The 20,677-nt window shown below is 51.8% G+C and overlaps 9 protein-coding genes across 9 annotated transcripts; 5 read left to right on the top strand and 4 right to left on the bottom strand.

Annotated features, from left to right (window-relative positions):
• Window positions 1–341: 341 nt before the first annotated feature.
• smc4 (condensin subunit SMC4) lies at window positions 342–4,850 on the bottom strand (the record flags this gene model as incomplete). The annotated part of the gene is made up of 4 exons (XM_026749484.1): window positions 342–437; window positions 492–569; window positions 622–1,374; window positions 1,422–4,850. The coding sequence occupies 4 exons, from the start codon at window positions 4,848–4,850 to the stop codon at window positions 342–344; spliced, it is 4,356 nt and encodes a 1,451-aa protein (XP_026601516.1).
• A 277-nt stretch (window positions 4,851–5,127) lies between these two features.
• Window positions 5,128–6,192, top strand: DSM5745_07467 (ELYS family protein; the record flags this gene model as incomplete). The annotated part of the gene is made up of 3 exons (XM_026749483.1): window positions 5,128–5,281; window positions 5,340–5,569; window positions 5,623–6,192. The coding sequence occupies 3 exons, from the start codon at window positions 5,128–5,130 to the stop codon at window positions 6,190–6,192; spliced, it is 954 nt and encodes a 317-aa protein (XP_026601515.1).
• A 536-nt stretch (window positions 6,193–6,728) lies between these two features.
• On the top strand, window positions 6,729–8,564 carry DSM5745_07466 (FG-nucleoporin nup42; the record flags this gene model as incomplete). Its single annotated transcript, XM_026749482.1, has 4 exons — window positions 6,729–6,780; window positions 6,831–6,926; window positions 7,118–7,163; window positions 7,223–8,564. The coding sequence occupies 4 exons, from the start codon at window positions 6,729–6,731 to the stop codon at window positions 8,562–8,564; spliced, it is 1,536 nt and encodes a 511-aa protein (XP_026601514.1).
• Window positions 8,565–8,896: 332 nt separating this feature from the next.
• Window positions 8,897–9,435, bottom strand: S10a (40S ribosomal protein uS10; the record flags this gene model as incomplete). The annotated part of the gene is made up of 3 exons (XM_026749481.1): window positions 8,897–8,981; window positions 9,063–9,286; window positions 9,397–9,435. The coding sequence occupies 3 exons, from the start codon at window positions 9,433–9,435 to the stop codon at window positions 8,897–8,899; spliced, it is 348 nt and encodes a 115-aa protein (XP_026601513.1).
• A 664-nt stretch (window positions 9,436–10,099) lies between these two features.
• On the top strand, window positions 10,100–12,223 carry DSM5745_07464 (ASCC2 family CUE domain-containing protein; the record flags this gene model as incomplete). The annotated part of the gene is made up of 1 exon (XM_026749480.1): window positions 10,100–12,223. One exon carries the CDS (start codon window positions 10,100–10,102, stop codon window positions 12,221–12,223), a length of 2,124 nt encoding a protein of 707 aa, XP_026601512.1.
• Window positions 12,224–12,629: 406 nt separating this feature from the next.
• Window positions 12,630–14,322, bottom strand: DSM5745_07463 (fatty acid desaturase; the record flags this gene model as incomplete). Its single annotated transcript, XM_026749479.1, has 2 exons — window positions 12,630–14,079; window positions 14,135–14,322. The coding sequence occupies 2 exons, from the start codon at window positions 14,320–14,322 to the stop codon at window positions 12,630–12,632; spliced, it is 1,638 nt and encodes a 545-aa protein (XP_026601511.1).
• Window positions 14,323–14,757: 435 nt separating this feature from the next.
• DSM5745_07462 (phosphoribomutase PRM15) lies at window positions 14,758–16,909 on the top strand (the record flags this gene model as incomplete). The annotated part of the gene is made up of 8 exons (XM_026749478.1): window positions 14,758–14,793; window positions 14,832–14,910; window positions 14,959–15,278; window positions 15,329–15,352; window positions 15,394–15,633; window positions 15,679–15,968; window positions 16,019–16,695; window positions 16,749–16,909. 8 exons carry the CDS (start codon window positions 14,758–14,760, stop codon window positions 16,907–16,909), a joined length of 1,827 nt encoding a protein of 608 aa, XP_026601510.1.
• Window positions 16,910–17,278: 369 nt separating this feature from the next.
• DSM5745_07461 (uncharacterized protein) lies at window positions 17,279–18,342 on the top strand (the record flags this gene model as incomplete). Its single annotated transcript, XM_026749477.1, has 2 exons — window positions 17,279–17,655; window positions 17,730–18,342. The coding sequence occupies 2 exons, from the start codon at window positions 17,279–17,281 to the stop codon at window positions 18,340–18,342; spliced, it is 990 nt and encodes a 329-aa protein (XP_026601509.1).
• A 197-nt stretch (window positions 18,343–18,539) lies between these two features.
• Window positions 18,540–20,294, bottom strand: DSM5745_07460 (dihydrolipoyl dehydrogenase; the record flags this gene model as incomplete). The annotated part of the gene is made up of 3 exons (XM_026749476.1): window positions 18,540–19,379; window positions 19,430–19,912; window positions 19,986–20,294. 3 exons carry the CDS (start codon window positions 20,292–20,294, stop codon window positions 18,540–18,542), a joined length of 1,632 nt encoding a protein of 543 aa, XP_026601508.1.
• Window positions 20,295–20,677: the final 383 nt, after the last annotated feature.

The raw sequence follows: 20,677 nt of genomic DNA, 5'->3' as shown, positions 1-20,677 counted from the left end.
TAGTGGGCGAGTAACTAGAAGCCAAGAGATATACTGAAGGCATTTTGTACCTCAAGTCCGGACTCCGGATTCTGGGCCGTAAACGAAGTGCATAACCGTCGATGTTGGAAAAAGAATTCATAGGCTATATACCGAGAAATAGAAAGCAAAGGTAATAATGCAAGAAAAGTCATCATAACATCCCCGATACCTGCTACCGAAGATTGACAAAACATAAATAGAAGCATGATTATGTCCAAACCAAGAAGCACCGCCCATACCCGTCATGGTGTAGATAAAGATAAAGAGAAAGAAATTAGGCATGATACGCATGTACAGATTGACACTGACAGACGGAAGGATCACCGGCCTGTGATGTAGTCTCTGTTTTCGATCGTTACGCTCTTTGTCATGTGGTTGACCTTGTAGACACCGACAAGGCGAGATGCGAGTTCGAACTAAATGGTCCATGGTTAGTTACTTCAAAGAGAAGGGTCCTGGCTGATGCTTACCATGTTATTACGCAGTGAAATGACGACAAACTGCGCGTTCTTGGTTCTCTCCTTGATATACGACGCCACGATAGAAACCTAACACCCTGATCAGTAAAGGCCTGAACAAGATAAACTTTGAGGGACTCACATTTCGGAAATCCAGGGCTGCATCAATCTCGTCCATGACATATAGCGGTGTTGGCTTGTAGTGATGCAAAGCAAAGACCAGCGCCAAACTGGAGAGCGTCTTCTCACCACCGGACAAGTTACCAATATTCTTCCAGCTCTTCTTGGGCGGCATGACAGAGAACAGAATACCCTCGGAGAACGGATCGAGAGAGTCCACCAGCTCCAGCTCAGCGTTTCCTCCCATGGTAATCATTTGGTACATCTCCTTCAGACGAAGAGAGATGACACCAAAACCTTCCATGAAGCCGTTGAGGCGAGCAGACCGCAGCCCGTCAAGACGAGATTTGGCACTATCCCGGCTGGCAAGAGCAGTCGCAAGGTCCGCAGAACGCGCCTCATGCTCGGCTGCCCTGCGCCGGTACTCTTCAATCACAGAAAGGTCTATTGACGAGTTCTGCGTGTTCTCTTCCAGAGCTGCAATTGCTGCCTTCAAAGAGTCCTTGTTCATCTCCGATAACTCGTCCTTGGTGAAAGTTTGGAATTCACTAGGCTGCTGTTCTTCGCCCAAGTCGCTAATGTTTTGCAAAGTAAGCTTGCCCAGCTTCTCCTGCCAGTAGCGGCTGCGCTTCTCGTTTTCCGTCAGTGCTTTCTGGTTCTCCTCCAGCTTGTTGCGCATCTCGATTTCTGTGGCCCGAGTTTCATTCAACTCCGCAATCTTCTCGTCCAATTCCGCCTTCATGGTGTTGAGCTCATCTTTCTTGGTTTCAAGGGCCTGGCATCTGTTAGCTTCTATTCGGCAGCCGATTCATTCACACTCACAGATTTCGCCTTGTCAACATTCTCTCTCCACCCAGACGCATCGCTGGCTTGGTTCGCAACATCCTCATTTAACTTCTCAAGCTCCTCGGCCACACTGGCAAGCTCCCTTTCGGCGTCTGCACGGGTATTCTCATGCTTTTTGACCAGCTTCTCGTTTTTCGACTTCGCAACCTCAGCGTTAGAGATCTCATCAGACAAAAGACTAATCTGCTCTTTGAGCCCGTCGACCTTGGCTTTCTGGCTGCGTAGTCTGACACCACCAACCTCCATGATCTTGTTCTGGAGTGCTTGGATTTCTTCTTCGATTCCTCCTTTCTGCGAGCGAAGATCCTCAATCTGCTCTTCGATGCCAGCAATTTGTTCTTCAAGAGCCTTTACTCGACTTGCGTCTGTTTTCGATGGTTTGTGTGCCGCACTTAGCTCCTGAACACGTCGTTCAGCATCGGCAAGGCTGCGTTTGGCGCTATCGATCTCAATCATAATCTTCTGGATCTTGGTCTCCGCTCGGGGGATTTCTTCGGTTTTCTCTCGCAAGGCCGCCTCTACGCGTCTCTGCTTCTCTTGGAATTTCTGAAACTTCCTCTCCATCTCTTCAAGGTCACTTTCCATCTGGACCAACTGTTCTTTGCTGATATCGCCAACCTGTTTAGATGACATTGCACCACGGGCAACCCGGGTACCGCCACCACTCATTGTACCGGAGGTATCGATGAGCTGACCGTCAAGGGTGACAACTCTCCACCGTCTGGCGCCATAAGCGATTCGGTTGGCCTGCTCTAAATCCTTTGCAACAAGAGTATTCTGCATCACACTATAGAACGCGGGTGCAAATTTCGGATCCTTGGGCTTCACCAGATCAAACAGTCGGGGAACATTGTCGGGAGTGGGGATGGTATTCAGGTCTCGCTTGGGAAGACGGTCTAGAAGGATGAAGTTGGCACGTCCGAGGTTGTTCTTCCGCAAGTAGTCGATACATTGCTGTCCGACCTCGACTGTGTCCACAACCATGTTCTCCAGCGCAGGGCAGGCTGTTGATATGGCCACATCGTATTTCTCATCGATCGTACCGAGATTTCCAAGTCGACCATGGAATCCTTCAATACGGCCAGATTCCTTGAGGCGCATTAGACCACTTAGCACGCTTCCACGATTTTGCGTACTGGCAACAGTGGCTCTAGCCTCCTCAGCCTTCTGTCGAGCGTTAGAGACATGGGCGCGAACATCAGGTTCTTTGACGCTGTATTTCTTGAGATCACTCTGAAGCTGTGCAACTTCCTCCTCAAGGGTGGACCTCTGGGCCTTGCATTCCTCCAGGTCTTCCTCTTTCCGGGCAATAGTCTCCTCGATTGATGAAATCTTCGATTGCGCTTCTTCGAGTAAGACAGCGCCAGCATTGCTCTTCTCCCGGAGGATGTCCAGCTCACTTTGAGCCACAGCCAGCGCGGATTGTTTTTTGTTGATCTTCTCATCCCATGGCTCCAAAGATTTTTGCTTCGCCGCAATCTGGTCGGATAGCCCTTGCGTTTTGCCTTTAAGGCCTTCTCGGATAGCCGAAAGTTCTTGTTCCTCCTCTTCTACCTCTTTCTCAAATTCCGCGGTTTCTTTGCTCTTCTTCTCAATGTCATCACTGTGTTTCTCAACCAAGCTTTGGCATTCCGACACAGCGAGGCGAGCAGTCGTCATGGACTTGTCGAGCTTCTTCTGCTTCCCAATGAGAAATTTCTTTTTCTCCTCAAACTTCACAGATTCCTTGTCGTACTTTGCCATGCCCTTGGCCAGTTCTTGCGTTTCCTTCTCCATATGTTCGTACTCCTTAGTAGCACGCTTGTATGCTTTTTCTAGCTCCTTAATCCCTGATTCATTGCCTTCATGCTTCTCAAGCTCGAGGTTCAAGAGCTCTTGCATTTGTAGAATCGCCTCCTCCGTAACTCGCAGATTGTCGGCGCATTCATCAATGTAGATTTGATACAAGGCAGATTGCTTCTGGGCCAGCTCGTTCTCCTCGCGGAGGTAGGCTAAGGCCTTATCTTTCTTATCGACGAGGGCGGTCTTCTCCTTTTCGACATGCTGAACACGGTTGTTCTTTTCGACGCATACATCGTTGAGGGTTTCGAGTTCAGCCGCGGCCTCTTCAATCGGCTGCTTATACTTCGAAGTGCCAATGATATCCTCGAGATATTCCAAGAGGCCGTCTTCGTGCTCATTCGCGGCTTTGGGCTTCATCTGGGCAATTGACTCGACTTCACCCTGAAGAATCAAGAAACGCTTATGATCGAGATCAATGCCACGGTCGCGAAGGAGGGTCGTGACTGCCGTAAAGTTCGTCTCCTTGCCATTCATGTAATATTTGCTGGAGTTGTTCTTAAACGCCTTGCGTGAGATAATCAGTTGGGAATCTGGGACTACTTCATGCTCCCCACCGGGGAGATCATTGATTTCCTGAAAATAGACCTCCACTTCACAGAATGGCAGGTTCGGGTGGTTGGCCGAGTTGTGGATCAAAGCAGAGATCTTGCCCTGCCGCATTTTGCTGGCTCGAAATCCAAACACGAACAAGAGGGCATCGATCACGTTCGATTTTCCGGATCCGTTCGGTCCGACGACAGAGGAGAAAGACGCATGGAATGGCCCTACTATCTGTTTCCCTGCGTAACTTTTGAAGTTATTCAGAACTAATGTTGTAATCATGAGACGGCTTTGAGGACCTTTAGGCTCTTCAGGCATAGAAGGACCGAGTGTCCGCGATTTCAACATGATATCCATGGGTTTCTCTAGGATGGTCGTATTCGGGTTGATAATGGAGATCTGCGGCTTTACATCTTCTGCGGGTTTCGCTGGCGTCTGGTTCACTGCGGAATCTGTGATATCGGCGAGTGGGGGCGCACTTTCTCGTTGGGGACGGGGTGTAGGTTCGGGCGAAACCGAGGGCTCTGGAGTTGGGAGTGAGGACTTTTCCGGGTTGGGTGTGGAGGAAACACGACTCTTGCGGGCCATACTTTGTCTTTTTAGTGCCGAAGTACGCGAAGGCGACTCCGGCTCTTCATGCCCCATGCTTTTTCGTTTGACCGTCGCGTTCGAGGAAGGTGACTCGTTTTCATCTTGCGCGCTGACCACTGACTCGCCTTCTTCGCTTGGGTCGCCAACGGAAGATGTGTCTGAAGGCTCGGCCGTCCTCGACATTCGCGATCGTCGGGGGGCTCGCGCTTTAGGGGTCTCGGACGCCTCGGACGTCATACGCCTGCGTGGCGCTCTTGTAGGCGCCTTCTTCTGCGGCTTTGGAGTGAACTCTTCCTCTTCATCGTCTTCGTCGGGATGGGATGGTGTGGGGGTAACGTTTCCAGGATCCTCTGATTCGGAATTCTCTTCGACATAGCTCTTCCGCGAAGCGGTGGAGCGCCGAGACGGTCTGCCTCGTGCAATAGACGTCATTGTAAAGGCAGAATATGAGATAAAAAAAGATGTCGCATCAAGGCGGATGAGGCGATGCAGGCCAGTGTCGTGATGTCGGAGGAAGCTGAGAAAGAAAGTGGGTTGTTTACATAGCGGCCTAAATGGGTAAAGCGCGGGATTTCTGCCACAAACAAAGGACAGGGAGTGAGGCTCACCGCCTCTGCTCCACCGATACTACGATAGACTGGACCGATAGATAACAACTTGATCGCAAAGAAAAAAGTCAACAGTGACTGAACTGGAGACTGATCTCACAATGGCTCCCTGGGAAGAATTCGAGGCGATATTCTACTTCAACAAGAATTTTACGTACGATGGCAAGGTCATTGAACAGATCCTTACCAACCGCCGTTCGCTAGACAACCGACTCTTCGCCGACAGGTTGTTAGAGCTCCTCGGTGTTCAAGCAGGTATCTTCAACCTCATTAGGTTGCGCGTGGTGAGTGCTAATGTTCGATAACTCTTTAGTTACCAAGTTATATCCTCCTATCTCAAACTCTGACCTCCGTACCCTCATCCGCCACATTGTATCCTCCGACCTCGATATCCACCATAGGCAGAGCTTAATCTACTATATCCTAAAAGACTGCCGAGCTTCTAGTGATGCGGCCACTCAGTTTGCGCGGCGATGCCATCTACCCGAGAAGTACAGACTATTTATAGAGGGGCTCTGGAACCTTGACCGACTTGAATTCAAGGTGTGTTTCAATGTTTCGGTCCGTGAACCAGGTGGATGCTAATTGCAACATAGCGCGCAATCGAGTACCTCAGTGAACCTGCCATTATCCCAACATTTCCCGACGAGATCCTTTACACACTTACCCTTTCACATCTACCAAGACACGACGATGGTCTCGTAATGGCCTATTATCTCACAGTCAACCCGCCCTTAACCTCTGAAAAGGCCCAAAGAGCGTTTATGGAGACGCTGTGTCGCGCTAGCATCACTGAAGCTTTTTATTTCACCCGAAAGCACCATGATGCTCTCCGCCAGGCATATCTCACGCAGCTCGTCGAATTTGTTCTTAGAACAGATGCCGGCCAGATGAGAAGCAGACGAGGCATGGAATTGATTGGCCTCCCGTTTGATGACCAAGAGGCGCAATGGTTCGAAGATGCCCTCCTCCGTGGGAGCGCAAAGACGCTGCATGGCGCAAAGGACACGGTGATGATGCGGCGTCTTGCAACAGGAAAAGTGACAGGGCTGTCTACGGAGCTGGAGTCTCTGGGCGGAAAAAAGATTGATGGCTTGAATTGGGACATGCTCAAGCAAAGCATGGAGCCTCCCCTGACATCAGCGAACCGAGGCCAAGCTCAATGAAGCAAACTGAAAACGAATTGCAATGATACCTGTGGTTTGGAGCGGGCGTTGGCTGGAATTATGCATTATCTTCTAGTAAAAAAACCATGTAATGGCAGGCGCAAGGTTGTTTGAAGGGCTGCCTCTGCAAATAATAGCGAGCTCAAGTAATTTCCCTGTCTGATAAGTATCAGCCGCCGTGTAGTTCCGAGTAGATCGTTTAGCTTGGATTATAGACCTCGAGATGGTGTTGGACCGTGGATCTCTGAATGTACGAGGAATACAGATATTCCCAGACAATTCACACATTCATACCTATGTGACGTACGGTATTGTCACAAATCTCGAATCTTAACATCAAAGGACCACCAAACTTCAAATATCTATCAAAGAAGAACACAACCTTTTCAAAAAGCATCACTGATATCTGAGGACTTGAAGGCCATATATAATTTTCTGCCTTTTGACTTGGCAATTTGAATGACAGGAGGGCCAAAAGTGAACACCTGAAGGATATCTTCCGCGAAGCTTAGCCTTACAGTTCAGGGCAAGTGAATATGGTCGCCCCTGTCTGCAAATATTTCCAACAAGGCCGGTGTAGATTTGGAGGTAAGAGCTCTTGAATCTGTTTCTTACAAGCATAACTGACTGGCTGTTAGACACTTGCAAGTTTGAACACCCAGGTGCACAACGACAGACATTCACTGGGGGCAATCGGTTTGGCGCGCTTTCGGGAGGCGGCAGCAACTTCAACAGTATGCCTAACCTTTTTCCAAGTACTTGTTTCTTGATTTCCTACGTGTTTGAATGTTGTTCTCGTGGGGTGGAATTGAGCCGCTCCTATGCAAGGTTCCCGGTACCACTTCTGCCTTCTTCGAAACTTCAATATATGCTCGAAGAAAAAGCGCTTCAGCTACGGCTTATATGGCTACTAACAGTGCTAAAGGTCGTGGGTCTTCGGGGAAAAATCAGTCGAAACAAGAACCAGCAAAGTATGTCTCATTCAAAATATATCTGCTATCTGCAGATCGATCAGCTAACGTCACTGCAGCTATGGTGTAACTGCGGAGGATATCAAAACCGACTTGACTGCTGGTAATGGAAGACCTGACTGGATCTTCTCCTGCTATGGTCCTGGAAAAAACGCTCCAAGGCAACTGTTCGGAGGCCCGCAACGAGAGCAGAGCTTTGAAGAGCTCCGATTGCGGCACTACGAAGCCGCCGCCAAAGGAAACCCAGGCCCTGCAATTCAAGAGGCCGAGATGATGTATTCTGAGGCTTTGAAGCAGATGGAAAACATCCTGGGAAATCTCAATGCAGCGGTGAAATACGTAGTTGATGGAGCCAATGAACATCCAAACAGGATTGATATCGTCAAGGGCGACACTGGTGCCGGTGCCGGCCAAACATCAGCATTCGGACAACCTTCAGCAACACCATTTCAAGCTACGGGCTTTGGTCAACAAGCATCCAGCCAACCCGCCTTTGGCCAGTCACCTTTCGGTCAAGCATCAACAGGACAGTCGTCTGGCTTCGGTCAGCCGTCTCTTGGACAATCCTCTAGCTTCGGCCAACCAAGTGCTCTAGGCGCCTCGTCCGGGTTTGGTAAACCTGCGTTTGGACAGACCAGCCAACCCAGCCAACCGGGCTTTGGCCAGCCTAGCATGAGTCAACCCGGTCTCGGCTCAGGATTTGGCCAGGCTGCCAATGCTGCATCGCCATTCGGTCAGATCGGTAATGCAGCCACCAACACTGGCTTCGGAAATCCCTCTCCATTCTCTCATGCAGGTTCTGGTTTCGGTCAACCATCAACTGCGCCAGCGGCGGCCAGCGGCTTCGGCGCGCCATCACAACCAGCAAATCCCTTCGGACAACCGCCAGCACCATTTGGCCAACCTGCCCAGCCAGCAGCTCCAAGCCCATTCGGCGCAGCGGCGCAACAGCCAGCAGCGACACCATCAGCATTCGGACAGTCAGCAGGCGCTGCGTCACAGCTTCCTCAACCTGCACCTTCAGGGGCGGTAGGCACTGGGCCGCCGCCATTACTGAAAGTTGACAACCCCAACGAACTCGCTCCTATCCCACCTATGAACGGCCCAACGACGCACAATGCATTGACCAAGAAGCTACAAACTTGGAAGGGGCAGCCGGTGCAGTATATCGACGATGCGCCTTGCTATTTGCACCCTCAAGACCGAAAGACACCTGTTCGAATATTTTTCCCTGATGGGCCACCGGACGCAGCCAGTCTACGGGACGCACAGGCAGAGCCGGACAAATATACCCCAGAGGTTACGGAGCAATATGAGTTCTTCGTTAAGAACGGATACTTCAAGGATGGGCTTATCCCGAGTGTGCCTCCAAAGACTGAGTGGGTTAGCTTTGACTTTTAGGATAGAAACCAAGGGAGCATTGGAGTATCGTGATTTTCAATTTACTTTTATCAATTGAGGATACAGCTTTATACCGGAAAAATGGCGATTTAGGCTATCACACACCAGGCTCTACAATAATGAAAGCTGCAGTACGAAAGCAATAGGGTCAATACAAGTATACGTTTTCCAACTTTTCCATTTTTATGCCTATTTTTAACGGGTATCGTAGCCGACTTAGCAGAGCTAAATCTTCTGCAAGCCCATCGTCAACCACACCGTCACCAGCCCAGCTGAGGGTTGATGCCGGCGCCAGTCCAATCCCCTCGTTCCAGAGTAGAATATGAACTAATTTAGGCGGCAATGGTGACCTCAACCTCAACACCAGCCTCGATGTTGATGATGATCTGCTTGACGGTCTCGGTGGGGGCGAGGAGGCTGTACACATGCGTTAGCATCTTTCATTCACCTCTCACCTCTTAAGCCCGTAGCTTCAAGGACAATGGTAGGGGGACATACTCGATGAGACGCTTGTGGATGCGCATCTCGTACTTGTCCCAGGTCTTGGAACCCTCACCGTTGGGGGTCTTACGGGTGGAGATGTGCAGGGTCTTGGTGGGCAGACGGACGGGGCCCTTGACCTGGAGGGACTTGGAGCGGGCACGCTCGATCAGAGCAGCGCAGACGGACTCGAGGGAGGCGACCTTGCGAGAGGTGAGGGTGATACGGATCTTGTGGACCTTCTATAAGTCGGAAGATGAGTCGTTAGCGCAAGTTCTCACTTCCGCACAGCACAGCACAGTCACAGCCGACGCAGAGCAAGCGACCACCATGGCAGGTAGAGGCAACGTACAGGGCCCTCGCCGAACTCCTTCTCCTGCTTGTAAGACATCTTGACGGTGACTAGGTGGTGGGGAGACCGGGATTGAGATTGCTAGAGCTGAATTAGTTCTTGGTTGAAGAAGAATTGGACTCGAAAAAAACGTACTGCAGATGAGGCTGTATGCCAATCAAGACCTGAACTTCGAGGCTCGGTAAGGTGATGATGGCCGTTTAAGCTGAGGGTGTCGCTTTCGAAGTGGATGCGATCAAGAAGCGACTTTTTCTTCTTTCGGTCAGTTTCTTGTGCGGAGGAAGTCTTGGCGCTCGGCTATCTTGAGCTAACCTAATTGGACGGATTGGTAATATTACGAGTATCATTGATACCTACACACACGTGATCCACTGGATGCTCCGCGGGGCGGATTCGGACTGCGGGCAGCCTTGAGACATTCCGAGACATGCATACGCCTTGTATCTATATACTGGTGTAGACAGACTGAGATCTGTAAAGCAAATTTTGGAGTTATCAGGCGGGGCACTGGTGGCTTAACACTGAACAAAGGCGGCATCACGGGCCACTACGGAAAGGTGGACTCGACCAGATCGTCTCTTTCACCAAGATGATTCATTATGACTGTGAGGGGAGAACGATATGAAAGCGACGACCTCATCCTCCATTTCGACAAATCCTGACTTACAAGCATCCAACTCCTCATCTTGAGCCGATAATCAGTATGGCGATGTTGCCGCCTTTAGCTCCACTCCCTCCACCAGAGGTACAAAGGTCCATCCCTTCTAGAGAATGGGAACTATATCTAGATGCATGGACCCTTCTACTAGGAGCTCGCTTAGAGACTTCAGAAACTGTGTTCAAGGGGTCAGCCCCGAACGATGAATCAGCGGTGCGTTTCTTGACTTCATTCTACCACCAGCTCGCCACATCTGGGGGCCATGCCTTTCAGTCTGGAGCAAAGACTCGGACACTGAGAAAGCTCTGCTTCCTCCTCACGAGGAGACTCGTGCTAGAGGTCACACCGCCGCCGTCTGAGCTTCTAGGATGGACCTATCTCAGTGAGATGAGCTGCTGCTATCCCTCGAGCTCGGCATTGAAGAAGCTCCTGTCTGATGCTTGGATAAAACATGAGAATGTGATTACATCGAGCCTTGAGAAAGGAAAAGCGCAAATTATTGCGCAGCTTTCTGTACCAGACTCCAGCAGCATCTCCACAGCTGTCTCTGATATCCGTCTAATGACCATTCTCGCGTCTTCGCTGCCGGACTGTGGGCATGTACTCATGGCGGGCTCTGACTTTCTGGATACTCTTGCAGAGGCATACCAGACGCACAAACCAGAGGGTATTCGCAAGTCCTTGGTTGCCAATGTCTACGTTGGCTTAACCTCACTTCTGAAAGGCACAAAACCGAACCTTACTCTTCTCCTGGACCAGCTGTTCGGCTTGAAAGCTAGTGTTGGTGTGGGAACTCCAAGAATGAAGAACGAGCCTACGCTTCTGTCAGATGTTATCTGCAGTTCCGACCTTCTAGCACGGCTCGAAAGATACCTGAACGTGCAGCCCCAGAAACGGGGACACGACCTCGTCACAAGCCTCCGCGCTTATCAAACCGAGTCGAAGTCATTCCATCACCGATATCAAAAACCAAAGAAACGGGACGACAAAGGAAAAGGTCGAGCATCGGACCTCGCAGTACCTGAAGAGGTACACGCTCATAGGATGTCTCTTGTCAGCCAAATCCAAGACCTCTTCCCAGACCTCGGATCTGGCTACGTCGTCAGGTTGCTGGACCACTATGGTGACAACCCCGAAACAATCATTGCGCACCTTCTTGATGCCTCCATTCCACCTGAACTCCAAGATATAGACAAATCAGAGCAACTCCCTCCTATCCCAGCCACACAACGTGATTCGCTCCCTTTGAGACCAACAGCTGCTTCATTCTCACCCCCAGAACCCCGGCGAAACGTCTTCGACAAAGAGGTTGACCTCGCCGAACTCGCCCGCTCTACAGATAACAACGCCCTCCGATTCGGCCGAGCAAACCCCAGCCAAACAGCCGACGACGTCCTGGCTGATCGCAGCAACCATGCCGCCAACAAAGCAGCCATCATCTCCGCACTCGCAGCGTTCGACTCTGACGACGACGAACGCGACGACACCTATGACGTCGCCGACGTTGGAGGTACCGTAGACGCTGCAGGCGACGGCACGGCAGAAGATCGCAAATTCACATCTACGGACGAACTAGACCTGACTCTCCTGCGCGCCTACAAATCCACCCCGGCGCTCTTCGCCAGGGACTCATCAACACGCCGCTCTCAGGCCCGCGATGCCCTCAAGCGCGAATCTGGACTAACAGACGAAGCAATCGAGGGCTGGGCGGTCATGCTAAACCGCGATCCTAAACGACTGGCCAGGCTGGAGAGCAAACTCGCTCTTTCTGCTGGTGGTGGGTTCACCCCTGGCGTTGTGGGCGGGCTGTCTCAGCCTGAGATCCCGTCAACTTCGTACCGACGGCACAAGGGTGATGAATTAGAGAACGGAAGTGAAGGACAATCGTCCGCGTCTCAAGTACATGTAAGGGGCGGCTCTGCGCGTGGCAGTGGGCGCGGAGGTGGAGGGGGCGGACCTCGTGGGAGGGGTCGAGGCGGCGGTGGTAGGGGAGGAGGAGGAGGTGGTGGTAGGGGAGGAGGAGGAGGTGGTGGTGGAGGGCCATCTGGAGACCAGAATCCAGCTGCCTCACGACAGAGAAAGGAAGAGAACAAGGCGAGCCGGGCAAACCATAATCGGCGGCAGCAGAGAGCTAAGAAGGTCGCAAGGGCTGGGGGGATGGTTGGATAGGATCAACATCAAGCCGATTTGTTGGCTAATTTTTCGAGTGAACGGCTGTTATGTTATGGATGTTGACGAGATCCGACGGCTTTTTGTGATCTGGTCTAGGTACCTAATGCCTTCATGTGTTTTATATAAAAATGGCTCACTACCAATGCACATACGATTCGCAAATTTTTTTCCCACATAAGAATTAATCCAAAGATAAGGACAATCAATTGTATTAGGGCGTTATCATAAGGGCATTATATGTACGTACATTAGTACAGGATGCGCTGCGGAATATCGCAAAGCTGGACTGGGTAATTTACACGTTCCGTATAGGGCCAAACCGAAATGCGCGACAGATAACAAGTCAAGGGCCCCAGGGGTATAGTATCTAATGAGTCTAAGAACCTACCGCAAGCAGTGTAGTCTAATGGTGATCGGAGAAAACGCCCTGCTGCGCGCACGATTTCCTGCACTCCTCAAGGATGCGAACCTGCTTTGCAACGTCGCCAAGTCTCCCAATGACCTCTTTATTTCCGTCTGTGAAAGTGAAGAGCGCGTACGGGATGCCCGTATCGCGGCAAAATTCCAGAACAAGCTTCTGCGTGCGGCGCAGGTTATGGCGCGGAATACGCGGGTAGAGGTGATGGATTGCCTGGAATTGAAGACCGCCGTGGAAGAAGTCTAACCAGGTCGGGCAGTCAACGTCCATGGTTGTGCGGAGCATCTTTTGGGGAAATGATTCGTGTACGCCCAAGTCCGCAGTTGACATTGCGAAGTGGGAAAGTGTAATTTGCACGTGGACGGGTGCGGTGACCATGTGGGATATAAAGAGGAAGCCAATGCGGCTGCCCCAGGTGGGAATTGAGCAGTAGAGGACGCCATAGCCGAACCAGGTCCAGAAAAAGATATGACCGGCGATTTCGAACCAACGGTGCCACCAGGCTGGGCCCTTTCGGGGTCCCTGACCGAGGATCAGATATTCCCAACTTAGTCGGTAAAGGTTGAAGCGACCGAAGAGGAGAATAGGGTAGTACAGGTAGTGCTGGTATTTGAGCATAAAGTTGGAGAAGGCGTCGAAGTACATGATGCGGTCGTAGTACGTGCTTCGTAGGTTCGAAAAGAAGCGGTGGGAGATGGCGAAGAAGGGCATATGCTCGATATCCGGGTCATGTTCAGGTTCGTTCGTCACGATATGGTGGACATTGTGGCTCCTTTTCCACCATCCTAGGCTAAGTCCGCCGAGATAGTCGGCAATGAGTATCCCAATTGTGCTGTCCACCTGGTAATTATGAGTGATGGCGATGTGGCCTGCATCGTGTGCACTAAAGACAAGTTGGTGCCAGAAGCATCCTAGGAAAAAGGCCGAGACCAAGTACCACCCCAGGCGAAGAAAGAAGTAAGAGGTGCCGGCGAATAGGGTGTATCGACAGGCCTCGATGAAGTACGAGGAATAGTTGCACTCATACAGTCCTTCCGCTTCGATCCGCCTGTTCAACTCGCGATACTTCTGTTTAATATCCTGCTGCGTTTTCGCGTCTAAAGACGGATACTTTGCGGTGTCGAGGACAATTTCCTCCCGGGTCCGGGCGTCGAGAAAGAAAGGCTTGGGTTCGGATAATTCGCTAGGAGGGGTCGAGACGGAGGTGTCGGAAGATATAGACTGTCGACGAACACCTGAGGCAGCGTCTACTGCATCAAAAAGAGGCGACGGGGGTTGGGACTGGCCGGAGGTATCGTCTTCCTCGCCATCGGCGTTTTCGTCGTAGGGACGGAACTTGCCGCCCTGGATCGGAGGCAGAAAGTTCACCCATGGTCCCTGGATGCGACCGATCTGGAAAGTCAACATGCGTTGGCGAGCCTCTACGGAGTGTAACCTAGTGCAGGACACCGTTAGGCAACCGAGGATTTGACGAGTGATTAGGGGCATACGCATTGATTTCGTCGGTGGCATCTTGGCCGACCATGTGCTTGATCGACTTATCACCTCCAGGGTGAAATTTGATCCATGAATCGACCTTGAGAACGCGGTCGTCGAAGATGATGACATGTTTTCCGGCAGCTATTTGGCCTTCGATGTAGCGTCGGGATAGAAGCGCGTCCTTGGAATGGGGTGCCATGGTGGCTGTCAAGCTTGGATCAGGTTGAATGGGTAGTTAACGCATATCTGTAGCTACCAGGGAATGAAAACAAAATGAAGCGACAGAAAAGCAAAGTCCAGGAATCAAATGAGAGAGAGGTACAGAAGGTGGCCAGAAGGAACGGACTAAGCGGGGAGACGCTGAAACAACGTGCGGTCGAGGATCAGACGACGATCCATCCTCCATCATTCCACTCTCTCTCCCACTTTGCCGCAACAAGTCATTCAGAGCTCCATCTCCTTTTTAGCGTCCTTGGTCCTTGCCTCCTCTCCTCCTTCCTTCGTTTCATAGCATCCTCTCATCATACGATCGGATCCATCATGGCATCCTTTGAGGTAAAACCAAACCTGCCGATCCAGCATTCTTGAGCCTCGGTCTGACTTTGTAGGATTCGCTCTCCCCGCTGATTGAGAAATGGCTGGAGTGGGACCAGGTTCGCAGACATTTCCCGTATGCTAGCTATTTGACCGTCAACTAATACCGGCCAGGATTCCACTACCCGCTCGGAAATCGAGCAGCTTCGGGATTCGAGGCAGGCCGCTGAGCTGGAAAAACGCCTGCGGAAGCGTGCGCATCGCTCAAACACCTAACCGGTCCCTGGCTAACATGCAATAGGCATCCAGTTTGGCACAGCTGGCTTGCGCGGCCGTATGGCTGCTGGGTTCTCCTGCATGAATTCTCTGACAGTAATCCAGGCATCGCAAGGCCTGGCCAAGTACTTGCGGGAGAACCATGGCGACCTTGTACACCGTGGGGTGATCATCGGCCATGATGCCCGCCACAACTCAGCCAGATTCGCGGTGCTCGCCGCAAATGCTTTCATCGCACAGGAGATTCCGGTTTGGTTCTATTCAGGGCCGGCCGTTACCCCAGCCGTACCTTTTGGCGTGACCGACATGCGTGCCCTTGCAGGTGTCATGGTCACAGCGAGTCATGTAAGTAAAGTCATCATTGGCATCTGAGCTCGAGGCTAACAATACAACAGAACCCAGCGCAAGATAATGGTGAGGTCTTTGGTAACTATCATCGTTTCTTTGCTAACATTCCCAGGCTACAAAGTGTCTGGTTCCACCTTCCAGCGTCTCATTTCCAATCCTAACATCGTCCAGTTACTTCAAGAATGGTTGTCAGATTAACTCCCCTATGGACAGGGAGATCTCTGAATCCATCGAGCGGAATCTCGAGCCATGGCCCAACGCCTGGACCGATTCGCCAACCGGCCAATACTTCAACCCCAAGACTTACGAAGAGCTGCTGCCACGTTATACCACTCGAGTTTGGCACTACTCTGTACGGACCCCCCCTTTTTCGTCGAGGCCCAGCTAACAACTTAAGAAATCCACCGTTCAAAACTGGAGATACCCAAAGCCGTTTGTTTACACCCCCTTGCACGGTGTTGGAGGACTGGTGCTTCCCGCCCTGTGCCGCTCATTGGGCATCACGGACTTCACCACAGTAAAGGAGCAAATAGAACCAGATCCCGACTTCCCAACCTTACCATTCCCCAACCCCGAGGAAAATGGAGCGCTGGACCTGGCGGTGGAAACGGCGGACCGGGAAGGTAAAACCCTCATCATCGCTAACGACCCAGACGCCGATCGATTCGCTGCTGCCGAAAAAGTCGAGTACGTAAACAATGATAATGACATCCTCGAATAAAAGCTAACCTTAGCAGCGGCAAATGGTTTTTCTTCACTGGTAACCATATGGGAGCTCTTCTGGCGTCTCATCTTTTCGACTCGCTTGAGAACATTGACACAGACACACGGGTTGCTGTCCTGAATTCAGCCGTCTCCTCGACCATGCTTGAGAAAATGGCCAAGGCCAGGGGTATTTACTTCGAGGAGTCACTCACGGGCTTCAAGTGGATGGGAAATACGTCTCGCAAACTTGAGGAGTCTGGATATTACGTTACCTTCGCGTTTGAGGAGGCTCTCGGCTATATGTTCCCGGAGGTCTGCTACGACAAGGATGGGATTACGGCGGCCATGATCTTCCTATCAGCCCAAGCAAGATGGGCCACGCAAGGTCTCACTCCCTACAGCAAACTCCAAAAGCTATTTGCCGAATTCGGGCACCACGAGACTTTAAACAATTATTTCCGGTCGCCCAACCCGGAAACAAGCATGGTGCTATTCGACGCCATCAGGGCTGGTCAATTTAAGTCAGAACAGAAGTTAGGATCCTTCAAGATTCTTCGATGGCGAGACATGACAGAAGGCTACGACTCCGGCACGGAAGACAAGACGCCACGACTTCCCGCTGATAAGAGCAGTCAAATGCTAACCCTATGGCTTGATCGGGACGTACGGTTCACAATTCGCGCATCAGGCACCGAGGCTAAGGTCAAATGTAAGTTCTCCCTGTACACCCAGTAAGGATCAGTGCTAATGGCACATCTGCAGACTACATAGAGAGCTGTGGCTCCTCTCGTGAACAAGCGATAGATGCTGTCTGTGACACCCTCCGGGCAGTCATCAAAGAATGGATCCAGCCATACGCCCCGTTGTTGACCTACAGCAAACAGCTCCCCACATCTTCTGGCCATATTCTTCAGCTTGACTAGGATTTCATTTCGGGAGGCAACTTTAGGAAACTTTAATACGTCACCCCTTTAGCCGACATGGCTTCAGCACCCATAATATTCTGAACAGAGTTAAAGGACCGTTTACGACCCCTTTCATCTAGCGAAGGCTACATCACGGAAGCCTACATAGACCCATCTGCCCGACTGGCACAATCAAGGATATACCCAGGACAATTCAGCAAACCACATCCACGTGTCGCACAGCATAAACAGTAAGAAAGATCCAGGCTTTTAGCACCTAGCCAAGCCCATCTGCAGCGAAGCAATATACCTCAGTAAACAGTGCATAAAATCCCACTCTTCCCCCACTCCAGCCCACAACCCCCCTTCGTTAACCTCACAATCCTTATGGCAATCCGCTGTCCCTGCTGGTACACATACAGGAACCGCAGCCAAAGCCCCGAACAGCGCGACATCAACATCAACAGATATCCAACGCCCTGCCGGCCCCTCCTACTCCCAGACGCAGAAGCAGAATCTGAAACAGAAACTGAAGAAACAGAAACTGAAGAAACAGAAACTGAAGAAACAGAAACTGAAGAAACAGAAACTGAAGAAACAGACACAGATAGCACCATCTCTATACCGAGACCATCAACTCCGCGCCCACAATCACCATCACCACCAGCGAATACCCAACTCCATATGTGTCCACCCGACCCCAGCCGCAGTCGCAGTCGGTGCCGGTGCCAGCGCCCAAAACGGGTCGAGTACACGGAGAGAACGTGTGTATCCTTATCCCACCTCCCCATTCGCATGCTTGAGCGAAAGTTACTCTAACTGTGCTCTATACATCCAGGTGGGAGTGCAAATCTCAGTGTCCGCAACCGGCCGCTCGTCCTCAATCCCATGCTTACGCCCAAGCCTACGACCACGGCCACGCCCGCGCCTATGCTCACGCTCAGTTCGAGAGGCGTCCGCAACCCGAAGCCAACCCTTGTTCCCGTCCCAGGTCGCACGATGAATGCGCGTGTCAGATCCAGATCCAACTGGACTGCCAGTGCCAAATCCCGAGCAAGAGCCAAGACGACGCATCACCGCATTATATGTCTGGAGCCCGGGTTGACAACTCGCCGAACATGACGGCCTATGCGGCTGCTATGGCCGGGCCGGGAGGATGTGCGTATGCGCATGCTATGGCGCATGGTGACCTTGATTATTCCCGTTCAGAGGGATGTGGTGGGAAATGTGGTCTGACGAAAAGCCACAGTTATGAACGTGAATATGCGCCTGCGAAAGAGCAGGAGATCCATTGCGTCTGTTGCGTTTCTGTTGGACCGCCTAAGAAGCGTCAAGAGGAGTGTGAATGTGAGAGGAATAGTCATCGGCATCGAGGGGTGTATGCGTATGGACCTCCAATGCCACCGGTTATTGTGGATAGTGCGCGGGGAGGTTGTTGTTTCTTCAGATAGATGAATCTGTTGTCTTTAGTAAATCAGTAGATGTTAGGAAAGAAAAGTCCAGTCTATGATTGATTTAAGCCTTTTATTCATAACTCAATACAGGACAACCAACATAGGAAATATAATGAGGTCAATGCTACACGGATGATGCTAGCATGGCTAGACTAGAGGATACAAAAATGGCGGGATATGATGGGAGGAGATGTTTAGAAGTGGATGGCCTTGTCGTAGGTGGCCATGGCAGCCTCCTTGAAGGCTTCGGCGAGGGTAGGGTGGGCGTGGCATGTGCGGGCGATGTCCTCGCAAGAAGCGCCGTACTCGACGGCGAGAGTGGCCTCGGCGATCATCTCACCGGCGTTGGGGCCGATGATGTGAACACCAAGGATGCGGTCAGTCTCAGCATCAGCGATGAACTTAACCTGACCCTCAGTGTCGAGGTTGGTCTTGGCGCGAGAGTTGGCGCTGAAGGGGAAGGTACCGACACGGTACTTGACACCAGCGGCCTTGACTTCCTGCTCGTTCTGGCCAACCCAGGCGACTTCGGGGTGGGTGTACATGACACTGGGGATGACGCCGTAGTTGACGTGGCCGACACCCTTGGTGATGTACTCAATGGCGGCAACGGCTTCCTCCTCAGCCTTGTGGGCAAGCATGGGGCCGAAGGTGCAGTCACCGATAACACGGATGTGGTTGACCTTGGTGCGGTACTCCTGGTCGATCACCAGGCGGCCGCGCTCGTCCTTCTCAAGACCGGCGTTCTCGAGGCCGAGACCCTCGGTGTATGGTCGGCGGCCGATGGCGACAAGAACGACATCAGCATCCAGAGTCTCCTCCTTGCCGCCCTTAGCAGACTCAACGGAGAGAGCGACGGTAGCACCGCTGTCGTCACCCTTGGTGACCTTGGTGCCAACCTTGAACTTGATACCCTGCTTCTGCAGGATCTTCTGGGCCTGCTTGGCGATATCGGCGTCCATACCGGGACCACCGATCTGGTTCAGGAATTCGACGACGGTAACCTCAGCTCCGAGACGGGACCAGACGGAGGCCTACATGATTAGCGGTGAAAAAAAAGGTATGGCGCATTGGGAGAGCCTACCATCTCCAGACCAATGATACCACCACCAATAACAACCATCTTCTTGGGGACCTCCTTCAGAGCAAGAGCACCAGTGCTGGTAATGATTCTCGTCTCATCGATATTCAGGCCGGGGAAAGGAGTGGCCTCACTACCAGTGGCAATAATGATGTTCTTTCCGCGGAGAGTCTGCTCACCACCCTCAAGCAGGTTGACCTTGATGGTGTTCTCGTCAACGAGCGCACCGGTACCCTTGACATAGTCGACGCCGTTCTTCTTGAACAGGAACTCGATACCCTTGGTCAGTCCCTCGACGGAAGTGTCCTTGGCCGCCATCATCTGCGCGAGGTTCAACTTGACGTCACCGACCTCGATACCGCGCTTTTTCGTGTCATGGAGAACCTGGTGGTAGAGGTGGGAGTTGTTCAGAAGCGATTTTGAGGGAATACAGCCGACGTTGAGGCAGGTACCGCCGAGACGGCCGCGCTTCTCGATACACGCGGTCTGTGTCGGAAAGGGATTAATCAGCGGTTATCCCAACAGGGTCGATTGAGGAAGCAGAAAGATCAATTCGCACCTTCAGACCAGCCTGGCCGGCCTTGATGGCAGCAACGTATCCAGCGACACCACCACCGATGATAACGACATCGTGTTCACCTGTACCGAGCGCATCCCGGCCGTTAGCTGTGGTCCTTCGGAAGCTCGGGACAGCTGCCCAACAGATGTCCTTGATGACGGAGAGGCACGACCTACCGGATTCTGAAGCGTATCCGCGAGTAGATCGGAGGATAGGGAAATAAGGAGCGGGAACAATGTGCGAGGGAACGGGACGAGCAGAGCGGACAGCAGCCCGCGGCGTCGTCCGGGGGAGAAGACTCCGGAACATGATGAAAGTGCGGAAATAAGAAATTAGAAGTGATTAGAAGAATCCCAAACAAACGATCCTCCAGGTAAACAAATCAGGAGGAGAGGGGAGGGAGCGGTTGGGGGAGTGAGTCGTGATCGCGGAAAAAGGATGTTGTAGCTTTGAGAGGTTTTGCCAGACTCAACGAAAGCTGAGCCGAAGGTATTGATACCGTAATGGGATCCGCATATGTAATCAACCGGCCACTCAGCGCCATTCTATTCGGCTCACCGGACAACTCCTCGATACTACCTTAACTGCTGGAAGCTGCAGCTATTATTTGAATCAGTCATGATTCTCTACGGCCTATGTCTAGGTTATTGTTGCTGCCATCCTCTAGACGGAAGCTCTGTAGCATGTATATT

This window comes from Aspergillus mulundensis (genome assembly GCF_003369625.1).
Source record: "Aspergillus mulundensis strain DSM 5745 chromosome Unknown scaffold_8, whole genome shotgun sequence".
Lineage (NCBI taxonomy): Eukaryota > Fungi > Ascomycota > Eurotiomycetes > Eurotiales > Aspergillaceae > Aspergillus > Aspergillus mulundensis.
The sequence above is the reverse complement of the archived record's forward strand: the minus strand, read 5'-3'. Positions and strand labels throughout refer to the sequence as shown.